Below are 19,084 nucleotides of genomic sequence, written 5' to 3' on the forward strand. Positions count from 1 at the left end.
GTACATTATCTCATGACCTTCACTTTCTACTCATTCTATGTTGGAGTTGACAAATATTAACTAGGCTTGTGACCCTCAAGATTGTTGCTTCACTACGAGCTACCATTTCTTTATGGCGTACTCACTTATCTCACGGCATAAACATACCATTGGCACTTATTTTAGTACAAAAGCATAAGATCAAACTCTTGTTGATATAAGTAGTTATTCTATTTGCGATGGCTACTAGAAAACATAGGATTCGTCATAATAGTAGAACAATCAATTATTGTGACAACCAAAGTGTTATTCAAATAGCACATAATGATATTTTTCATTAGTGTACTAAGCACAATGAATTGATTGTCACTTTATTTGGTATCATGTAAATAATGGTACTATATAAGACATTTCCACCTTAACGTTTTTTTTTCTTTAAATCTTTTCTCTAAACGATAGTTAATTTGTTTAAATTCACCTTGAATTTGAGGAGAGATGTTAGGTTATATAAGGATTACAATTTAAGGTTAAGTTAATATAAGTTACATTCGTTATACTTAAGTCTAATTATATTCTCACTTTATATATATATAGAGAGAGAGGAGTCTTGTATTTCTTTTTTTTTATTATATATAGAATATTACACTCATCGCTCTTCATCATAATTCTCAACTGAGATATTTCTCACTTTATGCCAAAGAGGATTGAGGCCATTGATGGCAATTTATGATGCGTTTGGTAACATTTCTATTTCAGAGAACAATTTTTTTAGAAATTATTTTTTTCTATTTCTATTCCCTAAAAAAATTTCTAAATAAAACAATGAATTGGTAACTATACAAAATTTCTATTTTGGGAATAGAAAAAAAGCAAGAATGCATTTGATATGAATCACAAATTTTTTTGTGATATAAAATTTCTTTTAACTTTTTATATTTGCATCAAGCTAATTTTTATGTCAAGACTTCATTTAAATTGATAGTTGGTCCGTGAAAACATATAAATATAAATTGTTATCGACAATGCAAATATTTATCATTAACTAATTATTTTAAGAGCCTATTTGGTAATGTATTAAATAATGCTTGATTTTATTCTTTTATTCCTCAGAAAAAAAAAAAACGAAAATGTGTTTGGTAACATGTTTGTTCTCGGTAATAGATTTAGAACATAATCAAAAAGTAAAATAAAGTTGGTTCTTTGTTTTCGGGAATAGCTCTAGAATCAAACCCAAATCATTTTTTTTTTTTTTTTTTCCTTTTATTTTCTTCCTTTTTCTCTTTCTCTTCCTCTTCTTCTTCCCCAAGCCGATTGTTAGCCACAATGATGGCCGGTCACCTCGCTAGAGCCATGCCGGTAGCTGGGCAAGACTCAACCATAGCTAATAGTCGGCCATGGCCAAGATTGGCTACCGACAAGAGGAGGAGGAGGAGGAGGAGGAAGGAAGAAGAAGAAGAAGAAAAGCAAAAAAAAAAAAAAAAAAGAAAGGAAATTATGATAAAATTATTAAAAAATTAAAATAAATTCTAAGTCATAAAAGAAATTTGAGAGTCGTATCAAACGCATTGCTATTTTGGGAGTAGAAATTTTATACGGTTATCAAAAGTTGTTCGAATACTTAGAAACTTGTCCAAAAACATAATCAGAAAAAATCATTTCGAGTAGAAATTATCCTTGAAACATAATAGTTATCAAATACACCTTAAGCGACATTAGCAATCATTTAAAAATATTTTTAAATTTTAAATTCTTAATTTTTTTATTTTTCGCTAAATAACTATTAGTTCATACGAGTATTCATTTGCGAATTGGCACCGAGTCGCATCGGGAAACGTAAAAGCTGCATATGATCTCTCCACTTATAATAGGCCCTTGGTGCATTTTGCTTACTCCCCCGTGCTCCGAACACGTTTCGGCCATGCAAAAACCAGGTGTCCTTTCGCCGAGCAAGAACGCACATCATCTCCCCGCTTGCATTGCAGAATCCATCAGAAACCCTACAGAGAGAGAGAGAGAGATGTCGAAGAGCTTGTTTCGCCATGCCTACGAGAGAGCAGCGGGGTTACTAGAGCTGGGCAAGAAGGGCGCGAAGCCGACGGCGCGGGAGTTCCCGGTTCTTGAAGGCCACCCGGCGGGGCGACGGCATGCGGAGCAGGCGATGGAGACGTTCAAGACGATCGAGGAGAAGAGGGAGGCGACGGTGAAGGAGTTTCGGATTTATCGGTGGAGCCCCGGCCGCCCTCACCGCAGACCCTACCTCCAGTCTTACTTCCTCGACTTGACCACCTGTGGTCCTATGGTGAATTCTGTCTCACGTCGATCTATATATGTCTGAACTGAGCCCTGTGCATTTCCCCCTTTTCGTGGACCTCAGAGAAGAGAGATCGCTATCCACTCGTGCAAAGGAAAATGCTGACATGTGCTTATTTTAGATCATCATAGTACTTGAGCTTTGAGGATATTTAGATTCGTTTACTTTTTACATGGGTGGGTTTGGTTCATTAATCGTGTTAGATCTAGCATCTGCATGCAATCTCTCATTTCTAAGTTGATTCGGCTCGAAATTAACCTGACCAGTTCTCACGATGCATGCAAGTCATTCGTTCGTGATCATGTGCATTGGATAAGGGCTTCATTGATGGATGCGGATCGGCTATCCCTTTCCCAGGGCTAATCTTCATCTTCGCGGAAGGGGAGCCAACACATGAGTTCGAGTCCCCTCGTTATTTGAAATGCAAGTCGAAGAATTTGTAAACTTGGATTCTTCCCCTAACTTTTCATTCTAATATCTATAATTCTATTGTTTCTTTAGTTTTTAATGAAAGCGCATGTGCTGGTGATTTGGAAAATGGCGGACCATAACCTTCTTTTGAATTTAATTTTTTGATCACTTCCGATACTTGATTTCTTATTTCAGCATATGGATTTGAAAAGCATAAATCTCTTCGGTTAATGATCCAACGTGACCTAAATATTAAGCGTGATTAACTGGAAACCAAATTCAATATAAAGACTAACCAAAACATCGATGTTATATAACCGCAGTCCCAAATCAATAAATCCATCTGAGAATCATTCTATGTATCAAAAACCTTGTAAAAGGACAGCCACTAGATGAATAAACCTTACTTAATCCTCCTACTTTAGCCTATTTATTGTAAAAGTCATAGGCCATTTTCTCACTCAGGAACACCTTGCCAATTGCTGGTCCTTTTTCCATGACCTAGCCCAGTTGATTCACATTTTGAAAATGTATCAATGAAAAATCAAAGACTTATACTTGTACATACTCAAAGAGATGAATAGAAATTTACGAGGAAACACAAATTGAAAATCCATGAAAAACTTGCAGTATCGGGCAGATTGGAGAAGAAGACAACATCCAAAACCCTTCCACTTAATTGACTTATTTTCCCTAATATTACAAGATAGGGGGCAACTAGAGAAAGGTTTAAACATAAGATCCAGAAAATATAATAAAGGCCACATGTTCTCTCCTGAAGCTTTCACTTGGACCCATCTCAACGTCCTTTTCGTTGGAGTTAGTAGATTGGCCCTTGGGAGGGGGACAGATGATCTGCATCCTTCATTATCGGGGTGTTAGGTTGATGTGGCCCCATTGTTATTCAAATTGAGATGCTGCGACATTCAAAATCTGGAACGGTCATTGCACGGAATGGAAATGTCAAAATTTTTGTTACTATCTAAACATTGCCCCAGCATGTAATGGTGGGTTTACCTCCAACCTTGTCTCTTGAACTGAACTCAATAAAATTTTTACTGCTCCATAAATTCGATTCGCTCCATTTATTTTACCATATGTTCTTCAAATTCCATGTGATGGACGAGTCAATATAATATTGGATGACATTGATGGTGTGTGAAGGTGTTGGATGCACTTCAGAAGATAAAAGCAGAGGACGACTCGACGCTGAGCTATAGGAGGTCATGCAGGGAAGGGATATGTGGGTCGTGCGCCATGAACATCGATGGGACCAACACTGTGGCTTGTCTTAAGCCAATTGATGCAGACACTTCTGAGCCCACAACCATCACTCCCCTCCCGCACATGTTTGTTATCAGGGACCTCGTTGTCGATCTCACCAACTTCTATCAGCAGTACAGGTAAGCCATCCACGAGAATTAAGCTCCCCAATTTGTGGTGTATAGTCGTGAATTTATTCACGTTATCATATGGGATTTTCAGAGTTCAGAATACACATAGTCGAGGTTGGCCAAAAGGGTCATTCTTTCAATTATACTTTAAATACATATATGGTGGTGATGAAGGTATTCTCATTCAATCAAGTCAATTGGAAAGGGAAAGATGTGCGGTCGTCTTTTGGGCTTCAATCTAGTGCAAATAGATGGAATAGGTTTCTCTTTGCCTTGAATAGGTCAATTGAGCCATGGCTTAAGACGAGACATCCGCCTGAAGATAGTCGGAATACCAGCAAAGTCCGGCAGAAAGAAAGAGATTGGACGGGCTCTACGAATGCATATTATGCGCGTGCTGTAGCAGTTCGTGCCCGTCCTATTGGTGGAATCCAGAAGAGTTTTTGGGGCCAGCTGCACTTCTCCATAGTTACAGATGGATATCTGATAGGTAATCCATACTCTCCTTTCAGTTTCAAGGCGTCATATTTTCTTGCCAAAAATGGTAGTCGCTATTTTCTGGTAGCCTCGTTAATAAACTGGTTGTGCATCCGGCATGTCACTTTCGGCTTTTAAGGTTTCAATGAGTTCGGGTGCAGACAAGTTCGAATTATGACTAGCAAGAGCAAGTAAAGCTCCATATGTTTTGTTTTGCCAAACTTGAATTTAGAGTTAACCAATGTGGGGCCTGGGATAAATCAAGCAATGCCTTTTGTTATCAATTGGTGTGATAAAGTATCTGTCATCACTTTTAGGGCAAGAACTAGATGATATTGGTCATTTCTTGCGTTCCCTTCTTTGGCAGCCGTGACGAATTCGCCGACGAGCGACTCCAGGCACTGACGGAGGACCAAAAGAGGCTGTACAGATGCAGGACGACAAAGAACTGCACCAAGACCTGTCCGAAAAGCCTCGATCCCGCCGATGCTATTCACAAGATGAAGACCCGGCATCTACTTTCGGTGCCGGTCGAGAAGGCCGAGAGTGGCTGAGCGTACGAGTGCGATGATCTCTTGTGTTCTCCAGCCATCGCAAATCCCATATCCATGCGATGTAAAATTGTAAATGGATCGTTTGGTTATTTCAAGGTTGCCCTGTAAATTGTTTTGAATGAGGTAAACAGTAGCTTTTGCTTTCAATTTGCACGTTTGAGAAATGAATGATTGCCTTTGGATAGAGCAAAGGAGACGAGAGAGAAGATTAGGAAGGATTAAATTTCTTGTGCGCTCGCTCAGAAATGAATCGAGTGTGATAAATTGCATATGAAATGCAGGAATTCTGAATGATTTGTGTTTGTTTCAGCTACGGTGTACATTCCTGACCTTTCATAACATCATAATGTGTACAACAGTCCTACTCCCAATAATTAGATTCTCCCACCCTACTCAACGGCGCTTAATATTTTTTTTCAATCTTTGAAATTTTGCTAAAAATCAAAGTGTGCCTGTAAAGTAATAAGGACATACTACTTCAAACAAGCTGACCCTAATAAAGGAAGGAGATAAAACTTCTCAGATTGGACAATTGAACACAATGAAATAAAAAGCGAAATAAAAAGTAAAAGTGAGAAAGAGAAATTGAGAGACGGGTTAAGTAAAAGTGAGAAAGAGAAATTGAGAGACGGGTTTTTTATTCTAATTTTTTTCTTAAATTAGGGTTGCATTTAGTATAAAATTCCACTCAAATTCCACTTATTCTAATTTTTCCTTAAATTAGGGTCATTCAGTATAAAATTCAACTCAAATTCCATCACTCAAATTCCATTCCACTCAAATTCCACTTATTCTAATTTTTCCTTAAATTAGGGTTGCATTCAGTATAAAATTCAACTCAAATTCCACAGAGAAAGAGACTATATATACCAAAATTTCACTCATAAGAGAATGAGATTATATATACTCATAACCATTCATGAGCATAAATTCAAAAATTATCAACAATATATGAACTCAAACTCTAAAAGCTCTCTAATGCTACCCCGCAACCTTTGCTGGGTGGCCCTTGGACTTCCCTCTACTCACCAAGGAGCGGGAATTTTGTATTTTCTTATTAATGGAGAGTATGAACTATGCCCAACATTCAAGTGTTGGCAACTCGGGCAAGGCCACGTGGTAGCCACCTAACCTGGTCATCATAAATAAATTGAACTCAAGTTTGTGTTCAATAAATTTGAAGACATTCCTTCCATCGATGTATGGGCGTAGATACATTGCACGTTTTTGAAATGCTTATGTGTCTATAATACCAAACATAATAGAAATTCGATTAGACCACTGAACTTGTCGAACTCGGTTTCACCCTAAGTTCATAGTTCTACGGTGGCGTAGCCAGGCCAAACGGGAAGACTGAAGTTCGGGCCGCCTTTATAGGCCCGGCCCGGCCCGGCCCAACCGCAGAATCTTTCTTCTGCTCGGGAGCTTCTTACAGACAGAGACAGCATGGAACTTCGGCCGCCCTTTGCTCGTGCGCGGCGCATGATCGACGATTCAAAGTGCCTTGGGCAGTAATGCAAACCCGTCGGCGATCCCTGGAAAACAATCCAGAAAGATGCCCGCTGATCCGTCTTTTAAACCCGGTTCGGGATTGACCCACGACAGGTTTTTCGTCTCCAGACGATGTTTCTTCGTCGCCTTCTCTCTGCTTCTTCCCAGCACCGCTCGACGAGAGAGGCTTCCAATTTGCTCCAGAGGTATAGGCCCTCGAACCCTTTTCGCTTCTCCAGATTCTCGTCTCAAAGTTGCCTGCTTTTCGTTCCCCCGGGGTTTCTTCGCGTCTCGGTATTCCGTTCTCGAGTTCTGGGCCTGTGAATTGCTGATGTTGGGATCTTTTCATCTGTGTGATGGAAGTTCTCATTGGGTTGGGTTGTGTTTCAATTTGGAGGGAGCTGTTTGTATAATAAGTTCCGGGTAGGAAGCATTTTGTGACACTCGTGAAAAGCTTTTGCTTTCAATTTCTACGTTTGAGAAATGAATGATTGCCTATGGATAGAGAGCAAAAGGAGACGAGAGAGAAGCTAGGAAGGATTAAATTTCATGTGCACTCGCTCAGAATCTCTACAAGGGATCCGGGGGGATTTGTTTATCTCATTTATATCCTGTCTTTTACATCTATTTGTATAATAGATAAAAATGATAGTCATATCATAATCTATTATTTCCTTCTTTTTAAAATTATATTATAATATAATTCCTTCAAATTCCTTTCTTTTGTTTGTACATGTTTCCGTAGTAAAAATGAATCGAGTGTGATAAATTGCATATGAAATGCACGAATTCTGAGCTCACTACGTTGTACATTCCTGACCCTTCATAATGTCAGAATGTGTACAACAGTCCTACTCCCAATAATTAGATTCTCCCACCCTACTCAACGGCGCTTAATATTTTTCTTTCAATCTTTGAAATTTTGCTTAAAATCAAAGTATGCCTGTAAAGTAATAAGGTCATACTACTTCAACCAAGCTGACCCTAATAAAGGAAGGAGCTAAAACTTTTCCAGATTCGACATTCAAACACAACGAACCAAAGAGCAAAGAGTAAAAATTCAAACAGAACGAACCAAAGAGTAAAAACAAGTCAAACACAACGAACCAAAGAGTAAAAATGTAAAAGAAAAATTGAGATATAAGGTTTTTATTCTAATTTCCCCACAAGGTTTTAATTCTGATTTCCCTTAAATTAGGGTTGCATTTAGCATAGAATTCTACTCAATCATGAAAGAAAGATATTATATGTACCTTGTAACTATTTATGAGCCTAAATTTGTATTACTGATAATAGATGAGCTCAAGTTCTAAATACTCTCTAATGATCCGAGGCACTACCCCGCAACCCCCATTGGGCGGCTCTTGGACTCCCTCCTACTCACCAAGGAGCAGGAATTCTATACTTTTTTGTCAATGGGGAGTATGAACTATGCCCAACATTCAAGTGTTTTCAATTCCAGCTAGGGCCACGTGGCAATCACTTAACCCACTCACCATAAAAAATTGAACTCAAGTTTGAGTCCTATAAGTTCAAAGACATTCCTCCCATCGTTGTATGGGTGTAGATACGTTGCACGTTTTTGAAATGCTTATGTGTCCATATTACCAAACATAATAGAAATTCGATAAAATCATTGAACTTGTCGAGCTCATTCCAGATACTTATGTGTTCATATTACCAAACATAATAGAAATTTGATCAGACCATTGAACTTGTCGAGATCGAGCTCGATTTGGAATCCGACAGGTCGATGTCAGTTTCACCCTCAGTTCGTAGTGCTCCGGTGTCGTAGCCGGGCTCAAACCGGAAGACTGAAGTTCGGGCCTCCTTTACGGGGCGGCTCTTTTCCTGCGGGCTCGAGCCCTGCCGATCCGGCCCGGCCCGGCCCGGCCTGGCCCAGCCCAACCGCCGAACCTCTCTTCTGCTCGGGAGCTTCTTACAGAGAGAGACGACATGGAACTTCGGCCGCCCTTTGCTCGTGCGCCGCGCATGATCGACGATTCAAAGTGCCTTGGGCAGCAATGCAAACCCGTCGGCGATCCCTGGAAAACAATCCAGAAAGATGCCCACTGGTCCGTCTTTTAAACCCGGTTCGGGATTGACCCACGACAGGTTTTTCGTCTCCAGACGATGTTTCTTCGTCGCCTTCTCTCTGCTTCTTCCCAGCACCGCTCGACGAGAGAGGCTTCCAATTTGTTCCAGAGGTATAGGCCCTCGAACCCTTTTCGCTTCTCCAGATTCTCGTCTCAAAGTTGCCTGCTTTTCGTTCACCCGGGTTTCTTCGCGTCTCGGTATTCCGTTCTCGAGTTTTGGGCCTGTGATTTGCTGATGTTGGGATCTTTTCATCTGTCTGATGGAAGTTCTCATTGGGTTGGGTTGTGTTTCAATTTGGAGTGAGCTGTTCGTATAATAAGTTCCAGGTGGGAAGCATTTTGTGACGCTCGTGAAAAGCTGAATCATTGGGGTGATGTAGTTTGTGCTTAGTCTCTGCTTTGGTTTTGAAGATTCATTCATCTTGAGTTTGCAAGATGTGGGTCAGTACTGGTCTGTAGTTCCATTGGTGTTCGGATGGTTGCTGGACTCGGGTTGTTCTTTTATAAACAGCTTGGGGCTGTGCTTGATGTCTAGAATTCAAGGGTTGAAAGCAATGTTTTCTTCATCTTTTAGCTGAGTAGTATGAATTCTTGTTTTTTGGCAGAGTATATGAAGTATGCAACTATGAGTAACATCTAGGATGGTCTAATTGCTGGTGCCATAGACACGCGCATTGGAAAAGCTTTTTGGTCAGAAGTACCTGCTTCATTTATTGACCGCTTGTGAATCTGTTGTAGGTTTGGTCCACAGAGGAAGGTTCAAACTTTTAATTATTCAAAATCCTTCAGAAATGGTAGTGGGCATCGAAATGTTTATCCCGTATCGCCTGCTGAAGCAGATGCTTCTCGGCCTTGGAGAAACTTTCTCATTGTATGTCATCAGAGTCTTTTTTTTTCCTTATGAGATGATTGTTTTCTTGCTTTTCTGGCTTGCAACATATTGTATATATCCATGCACCTACACTTGTTGCTCTCAGCCTTGTAGTGTGCATCTTTATACATTCTACACTTCTTGGTCTCAGCCTTGTAGTGTGCTTCTATGTACATTCTTATTTCCTTCTTTTTGATGATCTTATGCAGCCTAGTCTTATAGTAGGAGGTTTCGTTGGGGCTGCAGTTCTGGTCCGTTATAATGACGAGAGGAGAGCAACTTTAAAAGGTAACTATTGTGGTTGTCTTATTCTTTTCTTTATCTTACCTTGGTTTCAAATAGAAGAAATGGGAGGACTTTGCTTTTGTGCCTTTAGGAACAATCTTTCCTTCATCTGTGTCTCTCTCTTCTTACCATATCTGTATCAGATTACTTGAGGTTTAAGAGCATTGAATGATTCTCTTTCATTTTATGAGAAGCCAACAGTTTTATGGGTGTGCTTTTCTGAGATGCCAAAGTAAGTTGCATGAGAAAGATGGAAACATATGAAGCAAAAGGCCTAAGATGAGTTTATCGAGCATGATTAGACATCTGTAGTCATTGATTTTTTTATCCCATGGATTTTATTGCCAAAATCCTTAAAATAACGTATTGAGGATACTGCTTGTTGTGCCCACTTCCTGGTGGATATGTGTCCATTACAGGCAGATGCCAAAAGTAAAACCTCACTTATATTAGCCTGGAAAATTCAACTCTCTTAAACCCCAAATGTGCACTTGGTGCAGTTTTCAGATCAGCTTGCTCTGTTTAGGATGGATATCTTTTCATGCTTTAATTTTGGTTCGGGTGAATTGAAGAATGGATATATTCAAGCTTTTACTGCCAGTTATTTCCTCCTACTTCCTGTGGAGGTCCCCATTGCTGCATCATTTAAATTCAACTAAATGTTACACTTCATTTCTCCTCTCTCAAAACTAAAGCTCTGAAAGTAACTGAATCCATTAGAAATTCACGAAGAAACTTGTAATGTGATTATCTGGAATTGAGGGTAGCCCGTTTCGCATTAATCAAGGATCGACTTAAGGCTTTACGTACTGAATCTCCATAGAAGCTTGTTACCTTGGTATACCCAGCCAGAAAAGGACACCTGAAAATTTGTTGGTGATCTAGAAATAGAGTTCTAGTTTTGTGAAGACATAAGTGACCTTTTATAGGATCTCTTCCATTGAAATAGGTCAAGGAAGTAGCAGGGAAGGAAATTCAGTAAGGGGACCGATTATTGGTGGACCATTTACTTTAATTGACACAGAGCATCGGATTGTCACTGAGAAGGACTTTAAAGGAAAATGGGTTCTCCTTTATTTTGGGTATACATCATCACCAGATGTTGGCCCCGAACAACTCAATACAATGGCAAAGGCTATCAAAATATTAGGTTTGGCTCTTGTACCTACATATTTGTGACATCAGTTATCTTCTTGAGGGTGTCACTGACATTTCGCATACTGCTTGAACCAAGAGTCAAAACAGAATGCAGAGATTTTTCCAGTATTTGTCACGATTGATCCTCAGAGGGATACAGCTTCTCATCTCCGTGCTTATCTTAAAGGTCAGGGTTCCCCTAATTTTTCTGTTACCTTGTTTACAAACATGATTTGCTGCTAATTCTCTGCGATTCTTATTTAAAGGACTGCAGAGTTCCATCCAAGAATAGTTGGATTTACAGGGCCTGATGCTGCTGTAAGGCAGATGGCGCAGGAATACCGAGTTTACTTCAAGAAGGTTGAAGAGGAAGGGGATGATTATCTTGTAGAGACATCTCACAACATGTAAGCCCTTCTGACCTATAAGTTTCTCTCTCTCTCTCTCTCTCTCTCTCTCTCTCTCTCTCTGTGATGTAGTTCCATGACTCTGGCGTTGATTGCCCAAGTAAACTAAAATGGCGTGAAGTGCACAGAATAGTTAGGGATTATGTAATATATGTGGCATTTTTTACAATATTTACTCTTAGTCATATTATGTTTAATTCGTATACGTAAACTAGAGAGTTGAACTTTTAATGAAATGAAAATAGAGAACTTGAGAGGGATTGGACTGGCCTTTCCAGTTCAGTTAAGGTTGTTCTCTGATTTGTTTTTTGGTTGGGTAGTTCACCTCTCAAGGAAACAAAGGATCAAGTACACTGGCGATTTCCTTTTCTACACACTGTGCACTAGTGAGTGTAGCTCTGTTTTAATTTGTTGAAAATGTGTCATGATGCCCATGAATTATAGGTACTTGTTGAATCCTAACATGGAGGTGACACGCTGCTTCGGAGTGGAGTACAGTGCTGAAGAACTGTCGGAAGCAATGGCCACTGAAATACAGAGAAACCCAAGAACCGCCGTTGCTGGTTTTTCCGCACCTTGAAGCAAGTTTCACGTCTCAGACCAATCCCCTGAGGCCTTGCCTCCTGGGCGTTATGGTTTGCAAACTGAATCACGAGTTGATTTGCACCTTGTTGACAATGATCAAGTGAAATCGCGATTCCGTTTTCATGTTATCGGGATTGGGATTAATCCTTTGCTTGAGATGTTCATGAGCTTTCTATAGTTACATTATAGTTACATTGGTATCTCTCTCTCTCTCTTTCTCTCTCACACACACACACACACATTGTTCCTAATGATTTAGGACATTTTTCTCTGGAACGTTTGTATCTGGAAATGGGTAAATGGAGGCTGGACTTTAATCCCGTTGCTCAATTTCACATTGATAAGTCACTTGAGGTGACTAAAACTGCAATTCATCACAAATTACAGGAACTTTGCATTTTAATATCTCCTACAGAAAAGGTTGTAATTGCTTTCAGTAAGCCTTGATATTCACCTTGTGGGGACTGTAGAAAGTCTTTCAGGAGTCACATGCTTCCCCTAGTCGACCTCATAGTCGAATCGCCTCTCGAGCATTGAACCCTTGGGTAGCGTTAGAGACGCATGTTGGCAAAATGCCACATACAATAATGTCGTGTCGATCGCCTCTTGAGCATTGAACCCCCGGGTAGTGTTAGAGGTGCATGTGGGGACAATGCCACATACAATAATCTCGTGTTGATCGCCTCTCGAGCATTGAACCCCTGGGTAGTGTTAGAGGTGCATGTGGGGACAATGCCACATACAATAATGTCGTGTCATGGTAATGAATAAATCGATAGATAAACAGATGGACAGGTCGCAAACAACCCCACAGGAGGAAATGAAAACCCGCAATGAGATGTTGATAGTGCTAAGCTGAGAGATGCAACATATTGACATCCCTAATCAATTGGAGCACATTTTCAAGGCACATTTATGAAAAGCTAATTATGTGATTAGCCGTTTATCATTGTTATATCTTTTGGAAGCCTGTTATGGTATGCTATAATTACAACACCAACCAAATGTTTTGGCGGATTTTAGTTCATGGTGCTTCATGGATAAAAAAGTGTTAAATGGAGTACCTGACAAAAGATGTCATTGGAGCTCCATACCTTAATTTAGGCTCAATTACGATTTGGCCCCTTAAATTTGGATTTTTCTCACTCTGCCTCCCTATACGCTATTGATTTTTTTTCTAAATTCGACCCCAATATGACAAAACCATCTCAATTTTACCCGTGCGGCAAACTCGCCACAAATCCTCTCCCTCTCTCGACCCTCTAAAACAGGATTGTGGAGTTTCTAATTACGTCCATCGTTTCTCCAAAAGAATTGCAGGAATCCTCGTTTCAGACAAGACCGAGTCAATTGGTCCCCGTGTTTTCCACCTCACATGTCAACCAGGAGAAAGAAAGAGGAGGAGAAGAAGCAAAAAACAACAGCAAGAACCAGCAAAGCCGAGCGATGGTCGCTACAAAAAGACCGACTCCTGCACGTCTCTCTCTTTTGCTGCAATCTTCTCCTGATCAAGCATTGACATTTTATTTTCCATCGTGCTTTTCGAAAAAAACAGATACGGAACAAAGGACTTTTGTAGATTGGTCTTCAGGTGGCCATTTGAGGAGGATCTGCACATGTGGCAACAGCAATTTTTATAAACTTTGGTCCTCCTGTTTTGTTGGTTCTTTGGGCAGTGTATGTACGTTTACTTTCTGTGGTACATGGTTTCATAGGAATCAAATCTCTCGCGGAAGTTTTACAGGATCTGAGATTAAGTTTTTACAACATGTAAAGCTGTGAATTTTCACGCACATTTCGAGTTTTTGCTGTGAGTTTTGGCACTTTCATGTGATCCTGGGTTCAATATGCTCTGAATTTTCCAACAAAGCTGGACAGAGCAAAGTTTCTGGATCAACACAAAGAATGGTAGATTCGTCAGAAGAGAAAAAATCAGGCTGCGGCTTGCTTAATGTGGTGTTTGGGCGAAGCACGTTTTGGCTCAGGAGGAGCACGTCGACCGGGTCCATCCCCACGCCAAATAGCGACGGCAGCAGCACTGTCAAGACCCCCACCACTCCCAATTCTCAAGGACAGCGAGGCAGCAGTGACGAGACAGCATTCCTCGACTTGTGTAACAATGGATCGGAAAGGCATCTGAAACCCATCTCCGGACCTTCCCCTAAGACCCATGGAATGTATCCTCAAAGTCAAATCCACCCTGGAACTAGAGTTCCAGGTGGGCCCATCGCGAACATGCCGTCCGACCAACGTCATGTAAACCAAGGCAGGAGAGTCCCTAGAGAATCGATCGGGATATCTGGCGAGCTGGAGAGCATGATAGCCGATCATCAGAAATCGAGAGGAAGAGGCACGTTCGTCCGGGCCTCGTCGAGCAATGTCATGCTTTTTGGCAATCTGGGCAATTTGAGGCAACCTGGAACAAGTCATGCTAGCCCAAATGATGACATGTTCAACCATCTTCCTAGACCTACTGCTAGAGAAGAAACTGCGGTGCCTACAGAAAGACATACGTCCACAAGAACCGCTAGCAAAGAACCACCATCTTCCTTCTGCCGCGCACTTTCGACAAGAATGGACCCTGAGACGCTGAAAATCCTGGGCAACGAAGATTACAAGAGCGGGAGATTCACAGAAGCGTTGGCTCTGTACGATGCGGCAATCTCAATCGATCCAAATAAGGCTTCATACAGGAGCAACAAGAGTGCGGCTTTGACCGCATTGGGGAGGCTTCTTGAAGCCATCATCGAGTGTAGAGAAGCCATTCGAATCGAGCCTCATTATCACAGAGCTCATAATCGTGCGGCAACACTATATCTCAGGTGAAAAGTCACTGGCATTTTTTTGTTCTGCCAAATTGTTCCTGAATTCTTTCCATTCCAGCACCAGCACGGTGTGCTCCATGTTTCTCCTGACAGTCCTGCAAGTCGTAACTCTTTTAACTTTGGCTAGCAATCACTGAAGTGCGACTGTGTTGTTTATGTGAACATACAGGCTAGGGGAGGCAGAAAAGGCAATGTATCACTACAAACATGCGGGACCTGAAGCTGATCCTGAGGTCATTGCCAAAGCTAGAGCTGTTCAAACCCATCTAAACAAATGCACAGAGGCTCAGAGGCTACGGGATTGGAACAGCTTGATCAGAGAAAGCGGGCGAGCCATATCTGCAGGTGCCGATTCAGCTCCACAGGTCAGCATTAATGGCCATACAAATTGAAAGCTAGTTAGGGTAGAATCTGCCTGTCCCTAGCCATGAAGTATATTTTGACCCGAGTTGTTTGTGATTGTTGAATAGATCTTCTCATTGCAAGCGGAGGCATTCTTGAAGCTGAACCGGCATCAGGAGGCAGACGAAGTATTGATCAACGGTCCAAACTTTGAAGTCGACGATTGCACGAAATTCCTTGGGCCCATCGGCAGCTCGTATTTGTTGATGATCAGAGCTCAGGTCGACATGGCTGCAGGCAGGTCGGTTTTCTTGATGACCCGAATTTGAATCCTCTGAAGGGAAAATAGCCAATGTTTTTTAATAGCTCTTGTAGTGATCGGCAGATTCGATGATGCCTTGGAGGCAGCTCAACGTGCAGCTCGACTCGATTCAAACAACAAGGAGGCGAACATGGTGATGATGAGGGCTCGAGCAGTAGCCGCAGCTCGATCACGAGGCAACGAATTGTTCAGGGCCTCGAGGTTCACGGAGGCTTGTTCAGCGTATGCAGGGGGCCTTGAGCATGATCGTTTCAACTCGGTATTATTGTGCAATCGAGCTGCTTGCTGGTCCAAGCTAGGCGAGCTTGAGAAAGCGATCGAGGATTGTACAGCTGCTCTCAGCGTACGACCATCTTATAGCAAAGCCAGACTCAGAAGAGCCGATTGTCATGCCAAGGTAAACCATGTAAATCATTTTCCCAAATCGAAGTACATAGAACAAGATGCAAAACAACAATCAGCTCCATTCATCACCTTCAAATAGAGTTTTACTTTTGTCGAGCCTCTAGGTTTGAAAAAGGTTAAGAGAGGCTTTCTGTATGTAATGTTACTCATTAGTTTTTATCAACTCTCTGGGAATTATACAGCTACGAAGTTGGGAGGCTTCGGTCAGAGACTACGAGGTTTTGAATAAAGAGACGCCAGATGATGAAGAGGTGAGCCGTGCGCTATCAGAAGCCCAATCACAACTCGACAGACAACGTGGTGACGCTGATTGATGCTACACAAGTCGCAATTAGACACACCCAGATCAGGTTGCACTTACTCAGTTTTTCCTTTTTGTGAAATACTACTTTATTTCAGATCAAAAGTGTACACATTTTGTGTTGAAAATAGGAAAAGGAACTAAGCATTACCCAATCTCATTAGACTCTTCTATTCTTCTGTCTCTTAAAAATCTCTTCACCTCTGTTTTTCATGTTGCATTTCAGTCTAATTTAGCATGACAGTCTCAAATGGATGTTCCATGATGCAAGAATGCAGCATCTAGGGCAACAAAAATTTGGAATTTTAAGCGTAATGAACTCCTGCTCATGACTTACAAGTGGTTACTTTCAATAAAATCAGTAACAAAAGTTTCCTCGACTAACATTTGAACAAAAGATCAATCTCAAAGACAGCTCTTCACTTTCAAATCAGGGGCTTCATTCATCGGCTTAATAAGGAAAAAAGCAATACATTTTCTCGAGCAATCAAATCTTCTGACTTTGTACTGACAACAAGCAGGAGGAAAAAATCACAGCCAAAGTAAATCCTAAATGAAGAAACTAACAAGACATTCCAGGAACCTCGTGAGGACCAGGAAGGGAAAGATCCATGGGCTACAATATTGGATTGCACAGAATGTGGGGTCAGGCGAGCATGTATATGCAAAAAGGAATGCATGTGATTGCACCTTCGCAAGCTTGTAAGTCATCTCGAGTATAGTGAGATTCAAACTGCAAAACCAATGCAGTGCTAGTGTCTATTTAGAGGCATCCTGTTCGTTGACTCCAGATCCATCTTGCATTTTTCTCTCATATCTTTGAGCTCACAATAACTACTTTGCTGCAAAGCAGAAATTCAAGTTACCTCTTAATATATCAATGAGAAAATGGCACTCATGGTCCTATCTTATGGAGAAGGGAGAAAATACTCGGCCTGACAATGCAATGTATTCAGAACTGCAAATTATCAAGAAAATTAACCATGTGCACAATCTCGTAAAAGAAAATGGAACCATCCCCTTAAAAGCAGAAAAGGCTGAACCTAAGCTACAGGATACAGATACTCACGAGTTCTCTGCCTTCATGGACTAGTATGTCCTCCATGTGAAGAAAGAGCGACCTCCATTGATTCGTGAGTGCATATTCCAGATTTGGAGAGTTATCTGAGTTTCCTGGGACATGGATAACGTCCTTTACCGTCCCAATTTTCTGAGCCAAACTGCTAGCTTCTTTTCGACTTTTGCTCACTGCTGAAGGATGGATAACATGGCTTTCATCAATTTCATCTATCAAGTTATCAACAAGTATATTGAAGGAGGCTAATATAAGCACCATTTCCGTGCCATCCATAAATATGAACCTCCAAGAGATAGAAGGTGCCTGAGACAAAGGACATTACTTACCAGTTATTCGACCCTTGATGTCTTGGTAGTGAAGGTCTGACCACATATGAGCAGCTGATCACAGAAACAATGAAGATATCTATTTCAAGTTACATCTTTTATGAATTGAAGCTGTTGGATCAGAAGAACTGGATGAATTACAGAGTGTCAAGAACTTTTAAATGTACCTTTCAAACAAAAAGAACAGCAACAACTTTTTAGCGGGTCCTCTTCGGCACACAAATTGTCACGGCCATTTCCCTCCGAAGTTTGGCATCTTATCAATTCGAAGTTTTTGAGACCCTGTGAGTTAGGCAACCTTGACCACTCAATAGAGCCAGATGCGTTCGATGCTAATTTCCCATTCTGAGGCCCTCGTCACAATTGCTAACAACCTGAGTAACGGGACCTTGTGCAGTGCTTTCTCTAATCAGATCGACATCAACTTCCTTCACAACATCTGCACTATCATCGTGCACCTTGAGCCCGTCAGAGCTTTGCCCACCCGCTTGAATGCTCATAGTCGAAACAATTGAGGTACAACTATCCCTCGATGCATCACCCACTTCCACTACACTTTGCGCATTCATTTCAATCCCCGAAACCTTAGGATTGCTGTGCGAAGCATTCAATAATTCCTGGGATCTACTCGGCAGGTTATGAACAGCAGCAGAAAACAAATTATCGCCGGCGCCACTGAACTTGTCGTGCGCAGGGGACGAACCACGAGCCTCCTTGTCCTTGACTAACAAAGGAATAGCAGCACCCTTCTCGACGCGGTCCACTTCGCGTCCAGTACTGCATTTCTCCTTCACCAAATTCTCTACTCCGTCAATCCTACATTTACCCGCCCGTCCCGAGACTTAGCTCCCGGGAGGTGGTCGTCGAAGACGAGGGAGAAACCCCTCTTCGCGGGCCGGTTGGTCACGTCGCCGAGGGCAGGGCGGCCGTCGCGAAACCCGTCCCCGCTCATGGCGAACTCCTCGGACTCGAGAAAAGGCGCCCAGATCCGTCGGCGAAAACCAACGATGCTCGCAGCTCCTATACTCCCGAAAAACAACAAAGAAGGCCGAAACGGCGACGAACTCTAGAGAGGAGATCCGCTGGAAGTTTCGATCTGCAAGTCGCGGCCGATCGGAAACGAAGAGAGCTCAGAACAGCGAGCGCAAAAAACACCAAAAAAAAGAAAAAAAGAAGAAGAAAAATTCAAACAGGAAGAAGAAAGGATGGAGATTGATTGAGAGAGGGACGACCTTCATTCGCGACGAGGGATGAGCGGCAGAGACCTCCGCCGCCGCCGCCGCCGCCGCCGTCGCCGTCGCTCGGCGGATTGAAGGGAGGGAGGGGGCGAGGATGGAGATGGCGATTAGGGTTAATGGTTTCTCTCTGTGGGTCTGATGAGATGAGATGAGATGAGATGAGCGCAGGATTTTTTTTTTTTTTTTTGTTGGAATTGGGAGGGGGAGGCGGGAAGGGGAAGGAGGAGGAGGAGAGGAATGGCGAAAACG

General features: G+C 41.8%; 4 protein-coding genes across 5 annotated transcripts; 3 read left to right on the plus strand and 1 right to left on the minus strand.

Moving 5' to 3' along the window:
• Positions 1-1,996: 1,996 nt before the first annotated feature.
• On the plus strand, positions 1,997-5,126 carry LOC104417800 (succinate dehydrogenase [ubiquinone] iron-sulfur subunit 3, mitochondrial). The gene is given in 5 exon segments (XM_010029012.3): positions 1,997-2,278; positions 3,866-4,104; positions 4,377-4,420; positions 4,423-4,585; positions 4,940-5,126. Coding segments are annotated over 5 exon segments (915 nt in total).
• A 1,545-nt stretch (positions 5,127-6,671) lies between these two features.
• Positions 6,672-12,200, plus strand: LOC104415806 (protein SCO1 homolog 2, mitochondrial). Of its 2 annotated transcripts, none has more exons than XM_010027179.3 (7): positions 6,672-6,823; positions 9,452-9,584; positions 9,794-9,872; positions 10,819-11,019; positions 11,104-11,193; positions 11,281-11,413; positions 11,858-12,200. In XM_010027179.3, exons 1-7 carry the CDS (start codon positions 6,750-6,752, stop codon positions 11,991-11,993), a joined length of 846 nt encoding a protein of 281 aa, XP_010025481.2. In that variant the 5' UTR covers positions 6,672-6,749; the 3' UTR covers positions 11,994-12,200. The 2 variants fall into 2 exon arrangements, with proteins under 2 accessions (XP_010025481.2, XP_010025480.2); XM_010027178.3 differs by lacking the exon at positions 6,672-6,823 and adding an exon at positions 8,573-8,824.
• Positions 12,201-13,839: 1,639 nt separating this feature from the next.
• LOC104417801 (inactive TPR repeat-containing thioredoxin TTL3) lies at positions 13,840-16,206 on the plus strand. Its single transcript, XM_039300291.1, has 5 exons — positions 13,840-14,820; positions 14,993-15,188; positions 15,294-15,466; positions 15,551-15,884; positions 16,075-16,206. Exons 1-5 carry the CDS (start codon positions 13,904-13,906, stop codon positions 16,204-16,206), a joined length of 1,752 nt encoding a protein of 583 aa, XP_039156225.1. The 5' UTR covers positions 13,840-13,903.
• A 316-nt stretch (positions 16,207-16,522) lies between these two features.
• Positions 16,523-18,549, minus strand: LOC104415807. Its single transcript, XM_039300292.1, has 6 exons — positions 18,424-18,549; positions 18,056-18,382; positions 17,765-17,954; positions 17,598-17,651; positions 17,263-17,444; positions 16,523-17,035 (listed from the first exon to the last, which is right to left on the minus strand). The coding sequence occupies exons 1-6, from the start codon at positions 18,547-18,549 to the stop codon at positions 16,946-16,948; spliced, it is 969 nt and encodes a 322-aa protein (XP_039156226.1). The 3' UTR covers positions 16,523-16,945.
• Between the last annotated feature and the right edge of the window lie 535 nt (positions 18,550-19,084).

This window comes from Eucalyptus grandis, chromosome 8 (assembly GCF_016545825.1).
Source record: "Eucalyptus grandis isolate ANBG69807.140 chromosome 8, ASM1654582v1, whole genome shotgun sequence".
NCBI lineage: Eukaryota > Viridiplantae > Streptophyta > Magnoliopsida > Myrtales > Myrtaceae > Eucalyptus > Eucalyptus grandis.

Excerpts from the sequence above, each read along its gene's own strand:
- LOC104415806 (XM_010027179.3), top strand. The coding sequence starts at position 6,750 with ATGTTTCTTCGTCGCCTTCTCTCTGCTTCTTCCCAGCACCGCTCGACG. Across the intron at positions 9,585-9,793 it reads CTTGGAGAAACTTTCTCATT|CCTAGTCTTATAGTAGGAGG; the intron begins GTATGTCATCAG and ends GATCTTATGCAG. Across the intron at positions 11,414-11,857 it reads GTAGAGACATCTCACAACAT|GTACTTGTTGAATCCTAACA; the intron begins GTAAGCCCTTCT and ends CATGAATTATAG.
- LOC104417801 (XM_039300291.1), top strand. The coding sequence starts at position 13,904 with ATGGTAGATTCGTCAGAAGAGAAAAAATCAGGCTGCGGCTTGCTTAAT. Across the intron at positions 15,467-15,550 it reads GTCGACATGGCTGCAGGCAG|ATTCGATGATGCCTTGGAGG; the intron begins GTCGGTTTTCTT and ends AGTGATCGGCAG. Across the intron at positions 15,885-16,074 it reads GAGCCGATTGTCATGCCAAG|CTACGAAGTTGGGAGGCTTC; the intron begins GTAAACCATGTA and ends GGAATTATACAG.
- LOC104415807 (XM_039300292.1), bottom strand. The coding sequence starts at position 18,549 with ATGAGCGGGGACGGGTTTCGCGACGGCCGCCCTGCCCTCGGCGACGTG. Across the intron at positions 17,652-17,764 it reads CTGTTCTTTTTGTTTGAAAG|CTGCTCATATGTGGTCAGAC; the intron begins GTACATTTAAAA and ends TTCTGTGATCAG. Across the intron at positions 17,036-17,262 it reads TCCATGAAGGCAGAGAACTC|CAAAGTAGTTATTGTGAGCT; the intron begins GTGAGTATCTGT and ends TCTGCTTTGCAG.